General features: G+C 37.7%; 1 protein-coding gene across 1 annotated transcript in view; it reads right to left on the minus strand.

The window, feature by feature from the left end:
• The window catches only part of LOC150100151 (integrin alpha-PS1-like), a 573,942-nt gene that overhangs the window by 207,939 nt on the left and 343,032 nt on the right, over positions 1 to 22,971 (minus strand). Inside the window, exon 18 of the mRNA XM_090402382.1 lies at positions 15,790 to 15,869. Coding sequence (XP_090258508.1) covers positions 15,790 to 15,869 — 80 coding nt within the window. The remainder of the gene's footprint in view (positions 1 to 15,789; positions 15,870 to 22,971) is intronic.

The following is a 22,971-nucleotide window of genomic DNA, read 5'->3' on the forward strand; positions in this document are numbered from 1 at the left end:
GTGAGCATCGTAGGATTCATGTAGCCTTAAGTTATTCCTGGTTAGGGCTATCTATGTAAATCCTATAATGCTGTCAATAGATCCAATACTCTCATATTCAATATCCTTACCATCATAGTGTTCTCAGCTCAGAAGGGTTATACATGGAAACTTATAAAATGGCTTTGAGCAATGGTCAGCATATTTGCAATGTGGTGAGTAAAAGGAGGAATGATTAGGAATAGGCAATGAGTTAATGCAGATGATAAAGTAATTGAAGAATAATTTTTGAATTACTGAGTGATTGGTACTGTGTATAATAAGACCCTCTGTGAGAATGGTAATGCGTATTTGCAATGATCAAATTGTTTAACTCTCAGCAATGGCAGGATCCCAAGACAGTGGAAAGACAGCAACAGCTTCTATTACCAAAAGGAAGTTCCAAAAGACAAAAGTAGAAATTAAAAGCCTGTTGGTATCACGGTTGAGTATAATGTATTAGAAAAGATGACAGCATTGAATTCAGGAATGGGTAAAAAGAAATATGGAAATCTATGTGTGACAGCATAGCTAGCTTTAAAGGGAGATATTGCTTTAGTAATTTACTCATTTCTTATAATACAGTGACAGTTGAGTTAGATAAGGAGAATCTCAAAACCACAATACCTCTGACTTGACAAGCATTTGATAGGATACTCATATAAAACTATTACATAAACCGGAGTAGTTGATATGGATAAGAGGATTGATGTTGGTGATGTTATTGTCTTTGAATTAAGACCTAAACAACTAAGGATTTGAGCCAGTGTATGCTATGCTATAAACTGTGTGCATTCTTTGAGTCAATTTTCTTGTTTGCAAGATAAAAAAAACCAGGTTTCTGAGAGGAAAAACCCTTCCACCTCTTTAAGAGACTGACCACCTTCAGTTGCAAAAAACTCATATAAAGATTCTTCACATCCTACATGGAATTCAAAGCCAAGTTATTATTATTATTATTTTTTTTTCAAAGAAAGGATTTCATCAATACTAAATGAGATATGGAGACTTGAATAACATGGTAGCTGATACATAAACATCAGAGAATAGTAAATGGGGGGGATAGTCAATAACAATGCAGTGCCAGGGAGCTCTATTTGCTATTGTTTAATTTGTACATTAATGATGTACTGACAATCGACTATTTATACTTACGTGCTGGTTTGAACTCATTATGGGGTTTAATGGAATAAATACAGAACATATAAATAATTAAACAAAATATTAAATCATTTCTATATTTCATCTGAGTCACTGAGACACTGTCATGGAAACAATGAAATTGCAAAAACACACAAAAATTTGCATAAAACAATAAGTGAAAAAGATTAAACTGAAAGCCTACAGTCCTATGAGGGGAATCCTCTATGGGTGCTTGGCTAGCCATAGATGAGTTGGGCAGGAGGCCTAAGAATTAGTTTCCCAAATTTGGAAAGCTTAACACAACCATATTTATTAAGATGAGGTTGATTTTTCAAATCTTCTACTGATTTTTTTAAAAAAATTCTTTCAAATTTGTATTTTTTGTGATGAAGAATAATAGTTTTTTCAACTTGATTCTGTGCATGGTATCCAAGGCATGATCAACAAGCCCTGCCTGACTATACTTATGGCGACAGATGTATTTTTCATGTTCGTCTATTGATGCCTTTATGGATGTCAGTAAATCTCCCAGTTTTACCATAATAAGATTAGTTGCAGGAACAAGGAATTTTGTAAACACCTGGAACTGAGAGAGGAGGCAGAGGATCCATGGGAGAGCAGATGAGCCGAGGTTTTTGACAGCTGAGCTATCCCTGTTTGGGAAATATCATCACATGTCAAAATTATTGACAAGGTTCTTAATGAAACATGTCGGCACATTACCGGCTGCCTTAAGCCTAAAAAAATTGACCATCTATACTCACTGTCTGGTACTGCACCTGCTCACATCAGGACTACACAGAGTAGATATGAGCAGAAAAAATAACTAAATGATGAACAGCATCCTTTGTATGGACATGTTGCAGTACATAAGAGGCTAAGATCAAGGAAAAGTTTTATTCACTCAGTGGAACCATTGGTTGATTCCATAAAAGCTACAAGGTCAACAATGTGGCAAGAACAATCTCCAGAGGCTCTGAACTTAAACGAATCTCTTCCTTCCAGCTTAAATCTAGACTGGCAAAGATGGAAGACACTGAATAGACTTCATTCCAGAATGGGCAGATCAAAGCAGAATATTAACAGATAGGGCGACACAGACAATGAGCAGCTGTCATTGTCTGTGTAGATGATCATCTTCTGCAATGCTGCTTAATAGACATTAATGATATATGTACCCGAGAAGATTTAATGCAGTGTAATGAAACAGATTTAAAATATATTAGTCACTGGATGAGTGAAATTTGACATTTTATGTTTATGCTTAATATTTTATGCAAGTGCCATTTTTGTCTTTTAATCCCTATTTTTTTAATGCCTATTTCTTTAAATGTATGCTTTTAATAATTTATATGTATGCTCTTACATTTTCTGCAGTTCGCACACAAAATAAATAAATAGACCAGGGGATTTAAAAGATGATTGGGATAGTATGCATCGGCAAGTAGACTCATGAGTGGAGAATGGGTAATTATTACGAGGAATTTCAAAGAAGGAGGAGAGGACACATGGGAGGAAAGAAATGGAATTTATGCAGTTACTAAGGCATAATTACCTGAGACAAGCACATGATGGAATATACTAGGAGTTTGAGAGTGCTCAATCTAGTAATTGCATCTGAGAATTTGTCTATAACCAATATGACCAAGGTTGCTGCCAATTGGTGATCATATGGATTTGACCAGGGGAGGTGGCTGAATGTGGAATTTTCAGTTAAAGGGGGGGAGGGATGTATATGGAATTGCAGGACTAGTGAGTATGACAAGCTTACGAGATTGCTTGAATCAGTGGCATGGAATGTGAAACTGCAAGGGGGATGGGTGTTGATAGTGCATGGTAAAGGAGAGTTTGAGGGCAGTAATGGCAGACTGCATACCTAGAGTCAAAAGAGTATATCAAGTGGGAGTTAAATGGATGATTATCATCAAGCGGGAGCTGCAAAAAAAAAGAAAGAATTATGGAGGGAATTCAAGGAGAAAGGTGACCAGCAGGCACATGAACAGTACAAAGCACAGGCCAATAGGGTAACCAATAGTGCCAATAGTGCAGTAAGAAAGGAAAAAGCAGAGTAGGAAATTTAGAATGATTTTAATGAATACCAATGGTAGGGAGATAAATGAATCAGTCAAAATAGTAGAATTACTAAGTGAACACTTTGCAAGAGTATATCATCCAGATGGAGATATTACAGTAATATGAGAACCGAAGTGAATGAAATGGAGGTGCATAGCGTATAAGAGAACCTTAATGTGAATACTTCTATGGGATTAGATGGTATACCAGCTTAAGTTTAACATGAAGATGCTAAAGAATTGTCAGTATCCTTGACCACATTGCTTAATCTAAGTCTCAGCTATGGATTAGTTCCAAGGGGATGAAAAGAGGGGAAAAATAATTCCATTGCACAAAGGAGGCTCCAACACTGATGTAGCAAATTATCAACTGATCAGTATATCAGGATTTGTTGTCTAGATAATGAGAAGTTGGTGAAGAGCAAAATACAGGAATGGATAGATGGAAATGATGCAATACTGTATGGGGAACAACATGGTTTTGTGAAGTTGTTGACTTGTTTATACTATAAATTAACGATGCCAAGAAATTATATTCTTGGTTTAATCGTTTATCCAAGTGTAAGCAAACAAAAGTTTGCACCTGAAGTAACTTCAGGACTGGGCAACTTGTATATAGAAGCTAATGATTTCACTTCACTTGCCTTAGTATCCCCTTTAATGTGGCTAAGTGTAAGTTATGCATTTAGGGGTAAAAAGATTACCAGCTGTATACCACATTGATGGAACTGTACTCCAGGAAACTGAAGAAGCCAAAGATTTGGGAGTGTTAGTGGATAGGAAGTTAAAAGTTTAGAGGGCACACAGCAAAAGTAGCTAAAGCAACTCATCAGATTACTTGATTACTGAAGAATACTTTGACAAGCAGAGACAAGCAGATTATCATTCCTCTTTATCACTCCTAGATAAGACACCATCTTGATTGCTGCATGCAGATCTGGGTTTCTTGGCAATGAGGAAGAGGTGGAGAGGATCCAGAGACGAGTGACCAAGATGGTAGCAGGTCTATGGAATGAACCATATGAGAACAGTTTAAAGATTTGTGGGTTACAGAAACTGGTCGAGAGCCAGAAAAGGGATGATATGATTGAGACATACAAATTACTGAAGGTGTTTACAAGATTAATTCGGAAATTTTTCAGAACGCTGGTTGTTGGAGAACTAGGAGCATCCATGGAAACTCAGTAAGAGTGCAGTTATCATAGCAAGAGTGTTAGAACTAGGTTTTTTTTTTGCTTGGAGAGTGGTGAATGAGTGGAATATGTTGCCAGTCTGCTGTGGGTGCCATGACTGTGAATGAGTTCATAGTAAGCAAAGTATGACAGATACTGTGTAAATGTTGGATAGTGCTTGACATGATGATTAAGGCCTCTCTCAATGAGTCCAAGGACTCCATGGAGTAGCTCATAATAATAATAATTGTAACCATTGGAGATGAAAGTCTGGCAAATAAAAGAGAGTTCAGCAGTAAGTTCATTCCAATCTGTGTTCTACCATTGATAAAACAGAGACTGGAAGCTCTATTAGCAAGGGTCTTGATAAAACCATATTGTTGAGAGGGGGGGGGATGGATGATATGAAAGTTTGTGTATACATCTACCTGTGTGTGGTGGTAGTATTAAACTTCCTAGGATATTTGAAAATTTAATTCTTAGGTCTTCTGCCCAACACACAGCTAAGGCTAGCCAACAGAAACCACAGAGGTTCCCCTCTCAGTCTAATCTTTTGTGTTTATTGTTTGTGCAAATTTCTGTGCTTTTGTAATTTTAATACTGTTCCCTGACGATGTCTCAGTGTCTGAGATGAAATATAGGAGTGATCAAGCGTGTTATTTAATTATTTATTAATGCTGTATTTATTCCATTAAATCTCATAATGAGTAGATTAATGATGCCAGGTATGATTTAAAGTAGAAATATCCAGATGTTTAATGCTGATGATAAGCTGGAAAGGGCAGTAGTAAATGAAACTGATATAGAAATTCTGAAGGAAGATTTGACTTCATTCATGCGAACAAATACAATGTTTGCCAGTTTGGTGTTATGTGCATACTTTGGACTGAAGATATTAACAAGCTGCATATTACACTGATGGAACTGCACTGCAAAAAATGATGAGGCTAAGAAATTGAGAAAGTGGTATTGAACATTTACAATTCAGGAAATACTACACATGTAAATAATATAACACAAATGATCACATATATGTCAAAAAAAATCATTGAGTAGGGATATGAAATTACCACCCTACTTTAATAAGGCCTCCTTTTTTTTTTTTTTTTTTTTAATGTTGGGCCCATATACGAGAGGTTGGCTGGTCAACCTATAGTACTTTAGTACCGTATATGGGTAGTGGGATGGAAGAAGAGGAACTTGTTAACATTCGATTTAAAAGCCTGTATATTGTATTCCTTAGGAAATACATCAGGGGGCAGACTGTTCCACAGTACAGCAATAACAGGGATGAAGGAGGAGGAAAAGAAACTTGTTCTGTGGGTTTCGAGGTGTACTGTGAAACAGTGTTGGGAGGTGGCTATACGTGTTCCAATGGGTTTAGTAGAGAGTGGGGGAATTATTGATGTTGTTTCAGATGAGCATTTTCCATGAAAATATTTGTGGAATATACAAATTGCAGAAACTAAGCGTCTATGTGAGGGGGGGGGGGGTCAGTAAGAGATGAATCGTTTATCAGTCTAATTGCTCTCCTCTGTATTGAGTCAAGCATTTTGAGGGAGCTTTTAGGAGCCCCACTCCAAATGTGAGAACAGTATTCGATAGCTGGGCGGATTTGTGATTTATATAATGTTAACAGCTGTTTAGAGGTGAAGTAGCGTCTTGAGCGAAAGCAAAAACCTAGTTTTTTGGAAGCTGAGGATGCAATGGTTGTGATGTGTTTATGCCAGGAGAGTCTTGATGTCAGGGTAATTCCGAGAAGAGAAATCCCATCTTGTCTGGGAATTTGAGTGTTATCGAAAATAATACTGGGGAAAAAGGTTCTTTTTTGTGTGAAATAAGACAGAACTGGGTTTTACTACCATTGAAGTTGACGAGGTTATCTGAGCACCATCGGAGGATGTTTTGGAGGTCCGTTAAGGGAAGTTGTGGTTGATGTTCTGTGGGTCGAAGCGAGTTGTGTAGAGTAGGGTTTGTCAAATGAGAGGGAGGAGTGTAATATGCTCTCGTCTGCAACACTATGTATTGGGTTGGAGGTCAACTGAAGTAGGTTATTGATGTATAGAAGGAAGAAGGTCAGTGATAGAACTGAACCTTGTGGGACTCCGGCATTTGTTGGATAGTGAGAGGATAGGGAGCCATCTACCATCACACATAGTATGCGCCCAAACAGGAAGTTGGAAATCCATCTGCAGAAGTCCTGAAACAGTCCAAATGATGGGAGTTTGCTTAATAAGCCTTTGTGCCAGACCCGGTCAAAGGCTTTAGAGATATCAAGTGCAACCACTTGGGATTCACCAAATTTTTCCATGGCATATGGCCAGAGATGGGTGATATATGACAGCAGGTCACCTGTTGATCGGCATCGACGGAATCCATACTGGTGGTCGTTTAATAGCTGGGTGTCTTCAAGGTAGAGTCGGAGTTGAGAGTTAATGGTTTTCTCCATCACTTTAAATAGGATTGAGGTGAGTGAGATAGGGCAGTAGTTAGATGGCAGCAATTTGTCACCCTTTTTGGGAATGGGTTGAATATAGGCCAATTTCCAGGCTTTGGGATATATACCAGAGGAGTAGGAGAGTGTGTATAGACGGCATAGGATAGGAGTCAGTTCTGCTGCACAGACTTTCAGGACAATTGGAGGAATGCCATCAGGGCCAGGGGCTTTTTTTGTGTCTAATTTTGACAACAGGTTTATGATCTCTTTCTGGCAAAAGGATACAGGGGGCATTGTGTGTGTTGGGCAGTTGGAATGACTGGGGGACATTTGCCATTGTCGGTTATGTGTGCATTGGAGGCGAAGTGTGAAGCCAGGAGATTAGCTTTTCTGTGGGTGATGTTACAATTGAGCCATTTGGGTATGATAGCAGGGGGGGGGGGAGTAGTGTAGGGCAAAAGTTGAAGTTGCGACAATTGCTTTGGTGAGAGACCAAAAGGCATGCTGCCGCTAGGACAAGCTTCCTGCTTTTTGCCCGTTCAAATTCTGTTTTGGAATCATTGATACTTTTTTTGCATCTGTTTCGGGCTTCAGTATAGGTACTGAAGGAGGTTAGTGTTCTTAATTTGAGCCAGTTGTGGTATGCCTGATTTTTCGTTTGCACAGCCTTGGCACATTTTTTGGAGAACCAGGGTTTGGATGGGGGGGGGGGGCAGTTCAGAGTGGTGTGGGGAATGTATGCTATCATGCCAGTGAGGATTATTCTGGTGATGTGTTCGGTGCATATGTTAGGATTGGAAGACTGTAAACAGTAGTCCAACCATGGGAATGAAGCATAGTAGTCTCAGAGGCTGTCCCATTTAGCACTGTTGTAATGCCAGATTACTCTTGTGCAGGTGTGACTGTGTGAGCGTTGTTGCATTGGGCAGGAGATGAGCACTAGGTTGTGGTCAGAATTACCCAGGGGGTTCACTACATTCACTGTATATTTGGAAGGATCGTTTATAAGGAAGAGGTCTAGGGTATTTGGGGAGTGATTTGGGTTATCTGGTCGGCGTGTGAACAATTTGTGTAAAGTCATTGGTGATGGCAAAGATTTCGGCATCTCTGCCTGCAAGATCTGTACAACTGGAAGAGGAAAGCCAGTTGGTGTTACAAACATTAAAATCACCTAGGAGGATGATTTCACTATTAAGATAGTGGGACTGGAGGAAATCAACTTTTGAGGAGAGGAAGTTAAAGAGCTCAGAGTGGTTGGTGTCATTGGGAGAGCGATAGAGACAGCCTGTGCACAATACACTGAGTGAGTTCTTATTAAGGCCTTGTAAAGAGGCAAAATGACATGTATGTACTTCATGTTTTAAGTGCATACATGCCACAGAATCAAATGGAAAGGTACGAAGTCCCTACATTGCACCAAAACCTGGTTGGGAAGAAAGCTCAAGAAAGCTTATGAGATGCTGAAACATCATCTGAATCTAAACAAGAATGATGAATTAGTAATTCCAAGAATATGGAGGACCCATCTGCAACCTATATAGCATTCAGAATATCATGGCAGAACCCCAACACAAGAAAACCTTAATATTATTGCACTGTAGATGTGTTTAATGTAGTTAAGCTATAAAACTGATTATTTATTTATTTAGAATTTTTTTTATCATCTGTATATTATTATACTGATATGTATAAAAATTTATTTTAATTGTGTTTATTAATTTAATTTTTGAATATGTTTTTATTTATTATAATATTAAAATTGTGATTTTTTTATTGTTTTTTTTTTTCACCAGAGGTCAGGCTAGGCTAAATGATTAACAAAGCATTCAGATTTATTTTACTTTTGTGTAGCATTATGTAGCTTGTGCTCTGTGCATATGCATGTTTTCTTGATAATGACCTCAATATAGAGGTTGAAATGTTGAGTGTTATTTTTTTAATTATAAGTAATTACTCCAACACGTGTGTTTCTCCATAAATTCTTCACTATAAATAGCTTTTAGCAAATTGGCACTCATTAGTTGACATTAGGTGATAGATGCTCTTCAGCATCTATCACCCTTATATTGTCTGCATTCAGTAGTTATTCTTAAATATTCTTTTACTTGTACCATAATGATGGAATTCTTTTGGGTTTTCATTAGCTTGCAAAGCTCATTTTCTTTTCATATTCAGGCTTTGCTTTCCATACAACAATTGTGACTCATCTGGCCTGCTGCTTATAGCATTTATATGACATGATCCTAATGTATATGGTATTCCTTCTGCATCATCTTTTTCTTATAAGTCTCTTGCTTAACAAGATTAAACATTCATTTCAGTTGGCTATGCCCTTATTCTTCAAATTCTAGGGAAACATTCTGATACTGCATCATTTAAAGCACTTTTAAATACTTCACATGCACTGTCAATATCCTTCCCATCCAACAACCAATACCATGAAGCAAAACCCAGCATCCTCACTTGGTCATAATTTTTTGCTTTGTAGTTCATCATGTAACCTTTCTGAATGAAACATTCATAAACTTAGCCACTTCACTTTCCACTTTTCCAAGTCAGTACTGCATGATCACTGTCACCAAATGGAGGCATAATAATTGCATCTTTGAAACCCCCATCTCACACTATAATGAGATTAATCAAATCTAACACTCTTTGACCTTGAGTTCCTTCTGTCACATGCTGTTTGAGGAAGTTATCCTGCAACAGCTCAATAAATTCTGTTTCATTCTTCTCATGAGATTTTACTACTATCCAATTATTAATCACTATATAGTGATTAATTCAGGGATCGTAAAATTTCTTCATTTGTTTAACGCCCCACTTGGTATATCCAGCTGTTTTTCTAAGAAATTTCATTTCTGCTGTTTGAATTTGTTTTTCATTCTCCATTTTTATTTTATTTTATTTGGTGATGACCAGATCCATGAAGAATATAAAGTGCGGGCTAGAAAGGTGACGAGCATGGGAAAGAAAGAAAAAGCATAGAACGAGAGGAGATCGGCAGGCAGGCCAAGGTTAACTCAAGGGAATTTTTTAACTATATGGCAAGCAAGAGAAAGAATAATTATGGCAGGTTGACAATGGTGGATAGTAATAACAGTAGAATAGCAGCTGCAAAGAATATAGTGGAATTATTGAACAAGTATTTGATCAGCATATATCATACTAGTGTCAATGATGCAGTGCAGTGTAAATAGAAGGGAGGCAAGTAAGCAATTAGAAGTGAAAGAATTAGAGGTGTACCGGGTGTTTGATTGGGTCAGATGTTAATAAGGCTGTGGAAATGGATGACATATCACCATGTATTCTTAAGGAATGTGCATCTCAAGGAATATTTCAGTTGGCTATGCCCTTGACCTGGTTATTTAATAAAAACGTAGGATTCCTAAGGAGTGGAATGAAGGCAAAATAGTACCATTTCACAAGCATGGTTCTAGGAGAGAAGTCTCCAATTATAGACTAGTCTATATAACTGCGGTTGTGGTCAAGGTGTTGGAGAGATTGTGCTGATGGACATAGAATTCTTTATGATGACTAGCATGGATTTGTAAAGGGTAGGTCCAGTTTTAGTAATTTACTTGCATTTTATGATAAGGTAACAAGTGTGCTAGATAAGGGAGAATAATATACAGTGATATTCTTGGACTTTGCATAAGTTTTTGATAGATTACCACATGATAAGTTGGTATACAAGCTGCAGATGGATATTCAATTGTTAGGCGGATCTGATGTTAGGTGGATCAGAGACTGGTTCTGAACAATACCCGGCAGATTGTGTATGATGGACCAGTGTCCCAAAAAAGGAAGGTAACCAGTGGTGTTCCCCATGGTTCTATTCTTGGGCTCCTGCTGTTTATAAACAATATATCATGTGGACTGACTAGGGATCTTCAGTTGTTTGCTGATGATTCAAAGTTGGGAAGAATTATAAATAGCACTGCTGATGTTAATTCCTTTCAGGAAGATTTGAATAGATTTTTTACTTGGACAAAGAAGTGGGATTGTAGTTTTAATATCAAGTGCAAGGTGTTACATTTTGGAGTGCAAAAATATAAGGCAGAAATATATATAAGAATTATTATCAATATATGATGATAACTTCCTTATCTTTACTTGTTAGTGTGTTTTTCAACATCCAAGTAATTCATTGAGCTATTTTACCAAACTTTTGCAATATGCCATCTGAACTTTACTCTTTGCCCACCATTATCCCCAGGTCCCTAGCCTCATTAATTTCCTACAAACCAATACCACCAATATGATTCACCATATGCAACCTTTTCAACCCAAAGTACATAACCTTACATTATGCAACATTAAATTGGCGATCATTATCCTTTGCCCACAAAAGCAGGATGATTTAAATAAATATATATATTACACACACACACACACACATTATAATACAATCTGTTAGAAACATATGAATAAAATTATTTCAATTATTTCATTTAAGAATAACAGTTTTCATCAAAAGAAAAAAATTATTATTATACCACGGATGATTGGTTATCAAAATTATATGTAATTTTAAAGCCCAGATAATAAAAATAATAGCAAAATAATAAAAACATTTAACTAAATATGTTAGTTTTCTTTTTAACGTCGTCGCCCACCCACAAAAGGATATAAACCTACAACAGTGTACAAACTAAGGAATTTTTATTATATTTTATTTTTTATTAAGGAGTCTGTGTAGCTCAGTGGAAGTGGTGTTTGCACTCCTCAGTAATAAACTGCCCAAAGATAGACTTAAGTTCAAGTCTAGTCACGAACTAGAGGAATTTTTCCTAAGCCTTTTTTTCAAACGGGTCCTAAGTTAGTCAATCTCTGGAACAGGCAAATGGGTTTTTACTCATGGAAACTCAGGCTTTTTTGTTCTAGAAACTCAAAAACAAAATCAACCGTAGAACTCACACTATTTCAGACATTAAAAATATTATGGTTAGGGACCACAAGAAAACATCTTAAGGTTGTGACAAATTGTAAAGTAATTCCAACAGATCAAGTAGCACAACAACACCGACTGCTGTGCGCATACTTTAAAATAAGATCGAAGATAAGAACTTCTGGTTGCCATGGGATGATGACAATTAAGTGGTTTCGCTTACAAGAGGAGAGTGTGAGGAATCGTTTCAGGGAGAGAGTGTTAGAGAGGATTTCGGATGGACTGGAAAGTGTACAAGATTGGTGGAAACATAATTCAAAAGTAATCCTGAGCTGTGCAATCGAGGTGCTTGGTGAGACATCTGGAAAGATTAGAGAGCAGAAGGAGGGTTGGTGGTGGAATAATGATGTACAAGTGGCAGTGACAGCTAAGAGGAAGGCAAAGCAGAAGTGGGATGAGTCAAGAGTGGAAGAGGACAGAGAGGTGTACAAAGAGAGAAAGCAAGAAGCCAAGAGAGTTGTGGCACAGGCGAAGGCCATGGCATATCAAGATCTGTATGATCAATTAGAAACAAAGGAAGGACAGAGAAAAATTTACCAACTAGCGAAATGTAGAAATAAAGCAGCTAAGGACATCTTACATGTGAGGCAGATCAAAGATTCTGAAGGAAGAGTATTATGGAGGGATGTGGACATAAGAAACAGATGGAAAATATACTTTGAGGGACTTTTGAATGAGGAAAATGCAAGGACTCACAGAGGAGATGGGCAGCCTTCTGAGGGGATGGTGCAGAACATCAGTAGAATGGAAGTGACGGAGGCCATGAAGAGGATGAGGAATGGAAAAGCGGTGGGCCCCGACAGAATTCCAGTGGAGGCATGGAAGGCACTGGGGGAAGAGGAAATTGACCTGCTGTGGGACCTGTTCATGAAAGTTTGCCAACAGGAAAATATACCCGAGGAATGGAGGGAGAGTACTCTTGTTCCCATCTACAAGGGTAAAGGGGATGCACAAGACTGTAAAAATTACAGAGGAATAAAGTTGATGTCCCACACAATGAAGATCCTAGAAAGGGTTCTTGATGGTAGATTGAGGGAGGAGGTGGAGATTGCAAAGGAACAATTTGGCTTCATGCCTGGTAAATCAACAACAGATGCTATCTTTGGGTTACGACAGATGATGGAAAAATATCGAGAGAAACAAAGGGAGCTACATCTGGTATTTATTGATCTGGAGAAAGCATACGATAGAGTGCCAAGGCAAGAAGTCTGGAGGTGTCTGAGGGAGAAGAAGGTGCCGGAGAAATGTGTCAGGTTGGTGCGGGAAATGTACAGAAATGTGAAGACAAGTGTTCGGACCTGTTTGGGACAGACAGAAAGTTTTCAAGTAACAGTTGGCTTACATCAAGGGTCAGCATTAAGTCCGTTTCTGTTTAATATTGTGATGGAGGTGGTAACAGAGGAGGTGAGAGAAGATGCACCTTGGACAATGTTGTATGCAGATGACATCTTGCTGTGTGTAGATTCAAGAGAAGAAGCAGAAACTAAACTGGAAAGATGGAGAAAAGTACTGGAAGAGAGAGGTATGAGACTGAGCAGAAGTAAGACAGAGTATATGTGTTGCGCAGTGGGCGGTGGCCAGGAGACAGATCTGGAGCTGGAAGGAAATGTCATCAGGAAGGTAAGAGACTTTAGATACTTAGGTTCAACAGTGGAAGAAGATGGAGGAGCTGAGAAGGAAGTGGGATGCAGGATACAAGCGGGTTGGAGGAATTGGAGGGAGATGGCTGGAGTGTTATGCGATAAGAGGGTGCCGATCAATCTGAAAGGCAAAATTTATAGGACAGTAGTGAGGCCAGCTATGACATAAGCTATAGACTGTGGCCCTGAGGAAAAATAACATCAGCAGGATGGAAGTAGCAGAGATGAGAATGCTTACGTGGATGTGCGGTGTGACCAGAAAGGATCATCTGAGAAATGACTATGTCAGGGGAACAGTGAAAGTTACGAACTTAGGAGCGAAAATACAGGAGGCAAGGTTGAGATGGTTTGGTCATGTGATGAGGAGGGAGGACGAATATGTGGGAAGAAGGGTCATGCAGATGGATGTGCAAGGAAGGCGGAAGAGTGGGCGGCCAAAGAAGGAGGGAGCTGGTAGAAGAGGACTTGAAGATGAAGAACTTGGATGTGGTGACAGCCCAAGACAGGAAGGTGTGGAGGAGACTCATTATCAACAGTGACCCCACTTAAGTGGGAGAAGCTGTAGAAGAAGAAGAAGAGTTAGGGACCACAAGATGGCAGCACTTGTTGAGCTGTCTCTGCACTATAGGCTGCTTAAATTAAAAAAACCTTGGGCCAGCTATTACTGATTGGCTACCAGTGTATCTGCACAACTCAACTGCACACTCAGTCTCCAAAAGTAAACAGAACTAAAAATGGCCTCGCCTACTCCCTGTACAGGAATAAAAGCGTTACTGAATAAAAGCGATTAAAAAAAAAAAACTAATTTTTTTTTTAATCTCTTTTTTTTTTTACTTATTTTTTTTGTATAGTCTAAAGCCTCTGCTCTACAGCCTCAAGCCAGGAATTTTTTTCAAGTCACTTCAGGTAGTCAATAAGCAAGGTAGTGGTCTCCTACTGCAATGAAATTCATCTTCTACATAAAAACAATCACAAAACATCCATGCACACAATGGCATTCAAACATACAGACTGTTGGTTAGAGAGTAGGTACATTAACAGCTCAGCCAACTAGGTCAGCAAAATCCATATTCAAAGAATGTGGAATAAACTCATTGATGAATTATGTTCTACTCAGAGAAACAGCATAATGGAACATAATTATAACACTCTGCCAGAAAGGGAAGCAAAATGGAAAATACTGAATGCTTTTTTTTATACAATATTCATTCTAAAAGATGTACATAAATATTCTGTTTTTCAAATGACTTTTATAATTCTATTTTCTATTCTGAAAATTTAACAATGCAGGCTCCTGAAAAAAAAAAAAAAAAAAGAAAAAAAAAAGAAAGAAAAAAAAAAAAAGAAAAGCTGGTTCCTTGGGATTCACACGTTATGGAGTAACTTGAAAACAACTGCATGTCAGAAATTGAATCAACTTAAAAAGGAATGCAAATTCTGGTCTCATAAAACAATTTGTGGATGACATCCGAAGATTTCATGAATGCATTCTTTCACATGTGTGCAAAAATGAGTAATATATATATATATATATATATATATATTCTGTGTGGTTAGCCTAGTGGCTATGCGTTTCGCAACCATATGCCTGGGGAAGGAGTGTCCTGGATTCAATTCCCATTGCCGACGTGAGAAGCTTAAGGATCTTCCTCAGCCATAGCCAAGTTAGCCGGTCTTGGGCGTGGACAGCAGGGTTCATGTTGATGATATACTCGTGGTAGACCCTATATGGTTGCCATCGAGCACCCTAGGGTTCTTACCACTTGGGCGACAGAATGATGAATCTGTCTTGTGCTGATAATATGTCCACGATCAAAGTCGCTAATATCGCCACATTTACCCATGTTTGTCAATTGTGATACACTGTTGGTAAGTCCCAATGTTTGCTTGTTTACTGTCTAATTTCGGTCTGGGTACATTTCACTCTGTGTGGGTGATGCAAGTGTCAACTTCAAATCACCTCTATCACTAATGTTTTATCCATTGAGTGTTTAAATATAATAATCATAAAGTGAATGAACTACAAACCAACCAAAGAAAGTAGTTAAACAAAAATACACTATCTAGCACTAGATGGTGTGTTCAAAAAGTGATCTCTGATATTGCAAAGTAATATCTACATTCTTCCATATCAGTTTTGTTATTGTTGCTAGTGTGAATGTTAAAAACTCGAAACAATTTTGTTTCAGATTTCAATACTATACACTGTTTTCATGTCTGAATTCTGATTTTTATAATTTATTTCTGAACTTCATACAGTGCAATGATTAATAACAAGGAATCAATTTTATTTATTACAATGAATAAAATTAACTCCTTAATATACTAATAATTTTACATCTGTTTTGATACTCACGTATTTGCATCAATCACAAATTTCAAATATTTTTCATCATCTGACACACTTCTAGGACTGAAGCGAATCTGAAATTCAACCTTAAAAGAATTTAAAAAAAAAAAAAAAAGAAGTTAAATTCTCTTTCCACTTAATATTAGCACATCTGAATTTTTAGATTTATGATTTTAATATTTAGAATAATTTATGTAATGATCTGGAATACATGTGACAAGTCATCTGGAATAACAGCATGTAACCTTTTCTGAATGGAACATTCAAAAAAGGTTACATGCTGAACTGCAAAGCAGGAAATTATGACCACCTGAGGAGTATGCTGAGTTCTACATCATGGTATTAGTTCTTGGATGGGAAAAATATCGATATGCAGTGCATGGGAAGTGTTTAAAAACTACTTAAATGATGCAATATCAAAATGTGTACCTAGAGTTCAAAGAATAAATAGAACATGAGTGAAATAGATGTGTAATCTAATTAAGCAAGAGATTTGTAAGAAAAAGATGATGTGGAAGGAATACTATGTGTATAAGGATGATGTCAGTTATGATAATTATAAGCAAGAGTCACAAATGTTGTACAGAAAGCTAAGTCTCAGTATGAAAGAAACTGACTATGCAAGTTAAAGACAACCCAAAAGAATTCTATCATTATGCTGCAAGAAAAAGAAAGAGTGAATTTGAAAGAATAACTCTACTGAATGCACATGGTATGTGGGTGACTGATACAGAAGTGATTGTTTAACTAATGAATAGCCATTTTGCTAAAAGCTATTAACCTGGTATATGAAACATTGAACTCACCACTACCTCTTCGCTGTATGAGGAGAAAGTACCAGAGCTGCTGCATCAACTGAATAAGAATTCTGAGGAACTGATGGGATATCAGCATGGATGCTAAAAGAGTGTTCAGCTGAACTGGCTATCCCTTTGACCAGACTATATAATTTAAGTCTCAAAACAGGGAAGAATGTATGGTAATCTTATTGCACAAGGGTGGTGCAAAGACTGTTGTATCCAACTATCGACCAATCAGTATCTCAGGAATGGTGAAGATTTTGGAAAAGCTGGTTAGGGCTCACATTCAGAAATGGGTTGACAGAGAACCTCTACTTTGCAAAGAACAATATGGGTTTACCAAGGATAGTCATGTTTTAGCAACTTACTCACATTCCATAATAATGTTACCACTGAGTTAGACATGGGGGAAATGGAAACACCATGACATTTTTGGATTTTGTTAAGGCTTTTGGCAGAATGGATGGAATACTGTTGCATAAATTGGAGAATATGGGATTGGATTATGGACTATTGGCATGGATAAGAGAATGGCTGACTGACAGACATCAAAATTGTATATGGGGTGTGAATATGCGAGATTACAATAACCAGTGGTGTGCCTCAAGGATCAGTCCATGGTCCATTGTTATCCAATCTGTCCATTAATGACATTTGGAAGGATTTGACATGCAACATACAGCTATTTGCTGATGACACATACATAGGTAGGATAATCAGGAGTGCTGCTGATATGCAGTACTTGCAGAATGATTTGAATAGGATGGAATTGATGGCATGGGAAAATGGATGTCAGTTCAATGCTAATAAATGTAAGGTGATGCACTTTGGTGTGATTAGCTATCCAATGTTGTATTATATTGGTGGGATTATGCTAAAAGAAAATTATGAGGCTAGAGATCTTGGAGTTTTAGTAGACAGGAAGTTGAAGTTCATCAGTCATATAGCAAAAATTGTAAATACAATTCAGAGAACAATTGAAATGCTGAAATGAACCTTGACATGTAAAGATATAAAGTCATTTTGCCTCATTACAAGACCTTACTTGAACTGTGCACAGGGTTTCCATGATTCTGATACAGTGGAGAAAGTGCCAAAAATTATATCATGATTGTGGAATACTGATTATGAAGACAGATTGAGAATTTGTAGGCTGCAGAGACTAGCAAACACGAAAAAGAGGGTGGTATGATTGAAAATTACAAACTTTTGAAAAGGTTATAGGAGGCCAAGGATGTCATAAAAGAAGGTGGAATGATGAATTGGGAAAAAATGGTCAACCATTGCCAAGAACAGAGAAAGGTGGACAGAACTGGAGGAGGCCTTTGTCCAGCAGTGGAGAGAAAATGGCTAAAAAGAAGATACAGAATTTCAGTAAATGGAATTTTTCATTTTATGGAAGGTGAGGAAAGGACGAGAGAGCATCCTTGGAAGCTGAGAATGAATGCTGTCAAGAAGGTGTTGAGGACTACATTTTTCTCTCATAGAGTGGTGCATGACTGATGGCATAGGAAAATGGATTGTCACTGGATGTTGTGTGTGCAAGTAGTGTGAATGAAATGAAGAACAGGTATGACAGCTGGTGCAAATAGTATTATCTCCCTCAATGAGTTCCTGACTTCCTGGAGGTCTCTTTTTATAATAATTAATATTTTACTCAAGATCAAAATGTGTAGGTTAGTAACAATATGAATCTCAACAATTTACATTCTAAACTGACTACACATTCATATGCTGAACCACCACCAAACATTTCTGTCTGTCGGTCTGCGTGTGATAAAAGGACCTCCCAGATGAGTCTTTGACTCCGTGAGGTCTGAAATTATTATTATTATAATAATAATAATAATAATAATTTCAGACCAATTTTATCATTTAAGGGGAAATGTGAAAATCAAATCTTTAAGACAACTTGCTAACTTGGTGCTGAGAAAAAACATCAGAACATAAGCCATGTCTTTTTGACTGATCACCACAATAGTTTTCTGATAAAATGGAACAAGTACAAATAACAAAAGATTCCTTCTTCCTCCATACAAATTATTACAAGTCCAATTTAAAATTCACATTACATATAAAACAAGAAACATCACTGGAGCTTGGAGATTTTCAGAGGTTGAAACTAATTTCAGTATCTTGTGGAGTGATCAAGCTATATCAGTTTGTAAATGTAGTCTGCTGACATTTCATTCAAACATCTTCAAGATGCTTACCATATAAGTGAAATATTTTAGTCATTTCATTTTGTAGTCTACAGGTTTTCATAGCGGAAAGAATGCTTAACCACCATATCAACTTGGACGTGCATATATGTCTATAATTACATGGATGCAATTGTCCATTGAAGTCAAAATAATTGATATTATAGAAAATAATATCGACAGTATCTCCATCTTGTATGGTGAGGAGGCTTGTATACTCTGACAACTCAGAGAACTATACTGGCAGTTGCTTAGCAACCGGCAGGGCCACCCAAGCCAGTCAGGCTCATTTGGATAGTGGCCAGACTAAGTGAATATCCTGTGGAAGTGGACAACAGAACATTCCAGTACCATGAGGCTGAAGATATGCACTATCACTCACGTCTGGACAGCTATTCGGCATGGCTGAATCAACATTTCATTGGCAACAGCTCTGTGGTAGAAAAAGCAAGGGGAAACCACTATACTATCATCCCATGACAACCATAGCCACAATGAAGAATGATGATAAGAGATGGGCAGCTACCAGCCAGGTAAACCTCCAGGGACAGAGGGGAAAGGCATGTGCACTCCCAATCTCGACACTAGCTGAGAACCTACAACATTAAAAAAACTGATACCTTTCTAAGTCACAATCAAACTATGACCCAAAAAGTACCAATTAAGGAAAATTACACATACTGGTACTTGGAATGTACAATGATTACTACATACAGACAAACTGGTCATGGTGCAAAATGAAATGAAAAGACTAATATCGATATACTAGGAATCAGGAAAGCACATTGGAAAAACAAGGGACACTTTACATTCACAGCTAGGCAATATCATTTATTTTGCTGAACATGATTCTATAATCAGAAAAGGAGTAGCAATAATTGTCAAAAAAAAAAGGTATGTGCAAATCAGTGATGAGTTACAATCCTATCAACAATAGAATAATTTCCTTAAGAATAACTGTAATTCAGTACCAATCATGCTCTTACAAATTTATGCCTCTACAAGTGATACAGATGAAGAGACTATTGATCTCTTCTACAGGGATCTGAATTTAGCCATAGATGCAATACCGAAAAGAGACATTTTGATCATTAAGGGTGATTTCAATGCAAAAATTGGAAAAAGCATGGAAGACCACAACGAGACAGTCCTGAGATCTCACAGACTGATCAATCACCCACAATGAAAGAGGTGAAAGACTGATCAACTTTTGTATAGAAAGAGAACTTATGGTAACTAACACCTTCTTAGAACAACACAAATGGAGACCATACACCTGAAGGTTGCCTGGAGACAGAACTCAGAACGAAATTGATTATATCCTTATTAACAAAAGGTGGAGGTCTATGATGAAAAATGTTAAAGCATTTCCCAGAATTGATTTGTGGCTCTGATCACCAACTCATCATTGCTGATATGATAACATGTTTGAAAACAAATAACATAACATATCACCCAGATATGGGTTTGAGGTTATATGGTGAGTGGTCAGTGTAATTTAGCGCTCGTGTAAAATTGGTGATTTTTGGTGTTTTTTGTGTGTGTTTTTCCTTAGAAAATTGGTTGTATAGTATATCAGAACGATTTTCATGTTTTTAGAGTATTTTGTGTGTCTTTATAACATATTTTATTGGGGCTGTCGCCGCTAGAGGGATTCATAGTGTGTAGTGTTCGTGAAAGCTCCAGATAAGATAAGTATTATTTTCAGTTATCGTTGATAAATTTATTTAACATTGCGTAGTTTTGTTTGCCTTGCATCTCTTAGTGCATCTTTTTGTGTGTTTTTGGTGTGTTATAATTTATAATTTGATAAAATACATTGCAAGTAAGTATGGCTCCAGTACAAAGCAAAATGGAGGCCAGTAATGATGGTTCGCCATCTTTATCAAAGAACGGTAGTATAAAAGAGATGATACAGTGTACTAGCTGCGAAATGTACGCTTTGCGGAGTGCGGTCAGAGTGTGGTTAGATGATAATAAAGGAGTGAATGTGTGTAGAAAATGTAGGGAGAATGAGAAATTGAAGGTATTTCGGATCATGACTGTGATATTTTTGTCAAACTTCAGAATGAAGAAAATAGGGATATGACAAGAAACGGCAAGGTTGTACCAGAGAATTGTGAGAGTGTGAATGTAAAAAAGTGTGAATGATAGTATTAATGGTTTTAATGAGAATAAAAAAGATGAGATAGAAGCAATGAGTGAGATCGCGTTGTTGAATGGTGCGATACAAAGGGCAAAACAGCAGCTAGAGTGTATGAGCAAAAGTTGACTGAATGAACCAGCCAATAATAAAAAGTATGACAGGAAAAATAGATGTATGAGTGTGAACATGAACAAAATGAAGGATAGAGTGCTGTATGGAGACTCGTTAGTACGAGGTGTGATAGTAGAGGATTTGACAAAATTGTACCAACCTGGTGCGACCATAAAGGATGTAACTGAGTCTATTAAAGAGCAAAAGGAAAGGGTGAAAGAAATGATTGTTGTGGCAGGTACGAATGATTTGAAAGGAGACAAAATGGAAATGATAGAAGACCTGAATGAATTGTTTGAGGTAGCAAAATAAAAGAGTGAGAGAGTTAGAATGATTAGTCTTTTGCCACAGTATGACAGTGAAATGTTTAAAAGGAGGGCCATAATTGCGAATGACTTTATGCGTGGGTTATGTATGATGAGTGGTGTGGAATTTGTGGACGTGTGGAGTGAGTTCGATGGACGAAATGATCTATATAAGATGGATGGCTTGCATTTGAATGGTTACGGTGTAAGGAGACTTGAGAAAGTGTTCCTGAATGTGGTGGATGTGCAAATTCAGGGAAACTAGATTTATTAAGGGGGGGGGGAGTAGATATACAGTCCTTAGGGAGGCAGTTGAATGTAAGAATGAATATAATATGCCCGAGCAAATAAGGACAACAAATCAGAGTGGGATAGTTAATATACGGCATCAAGGTAGGGTTGGGGCTAATGGGGATCTTAAATTCATGTACACTAATGCTAGGAGTATTAGGAACAAGAAGGAAGAGTTTTTGGCCATGGTTGGCACTTCCAGACCACAGGTTATTGGTATTAGTGAAACATGGCTGACTGTAGATGATATAGCTAGTAGGATTGAATGTGATGGGTATATAGTGTGTTCAGGAATGACAGGGAGAATAAAATGGGGGGGGGGGGAAGTATTGTTGATGATAGCTGATGAGCTGCAGCCAAGGAGAATAGAAGTTGAATTGCAGGATAGAGAAAAGAGCACATTTGAGGCCATTTGGTGTGAGATTGTGGCTAGCAGAACAAAATATACAATTGGGTGCTGCTATAGACCAGGTGATGGAAAAGATGGTGGTGACAGTATGCACAAGCAAACAGAAGAAATGAGTGGAAGGAAGGTGATTATTATGGGAGATTTCAACTATGGTTACATTGATTGGAGTGAAGTGAGGACACACGGGAGGAAGGAATTGGATTTTATACGGTTATTAAGGGATAACTATCTGCAACAGCATGTAATGGAAAATACTAGGGGTCAGAGAGTGCTTGACCTAGTAATTACATCTGAGGATTTGGCTGTAACAAATATGACCACATTGCCACCAATTGGTGAGAGGGATCATAGGGTCTTGACTTGGGAGGTGGCTAAAGGTGTGGAATTTTCAATTAAGACAGGGTACATGTGGAATTATCAGGCTGGAAAGTATGACAAGCTTAGGAGTTTGATTGGTTCAGTGCCATGGCATGTACAACTGCAAGGACTAGAAGTTGATAGTGCATGGGAGGCAGTTAAGAAGTGTTTGCATGAAGCAATGGCTGTATACCTAGAGTGCGAATAATAAATCAAGAAGGGGTTAAATGGATGAATAACACCGTTAAGCTTGAGCTACAAAAAAAGAAACAACTATGGAGGGAATTTAAGGAGAAAGGTGACCGGCAGGCACACGAATGGTATAAAGCGCAGGCCAGAAGGGTAACGAGTGTGGTAAGAAAAGCAAAAAAGGATTACGAAAGAACATTGGCCATGCAGGCTAAAGATAATCCTAAACAGTTTTTTAGATATGTAGCAAGTAAAAGGAAAAATGTACATGGCAGAATGATTTTAAAGAATGCCGATGGTAGGGATGTAACTGAATCAGTTGAGATAGTTGAGTTACTGAGTGAGCACTTTGCAAAAGTATATCATCCAGGTGGTGACA

This window comes from Typopeltis vanoorti, chromosome 13 (genome assembly GCF_054136105.1).
Source record: "Typopeltis vanoorti isolate ZY-2024b chromosome 13, IOZ_Tvanoo_1.0, whole genome shotgun sequence".
In the NCBI taxonomy this organism is placed as follows: Eukaryota; Metazoa; Arthropoda; class Arachnida; order Uropygi; family Thelyphonidae; genus Typopeltis; species Typopeltis vanoorti.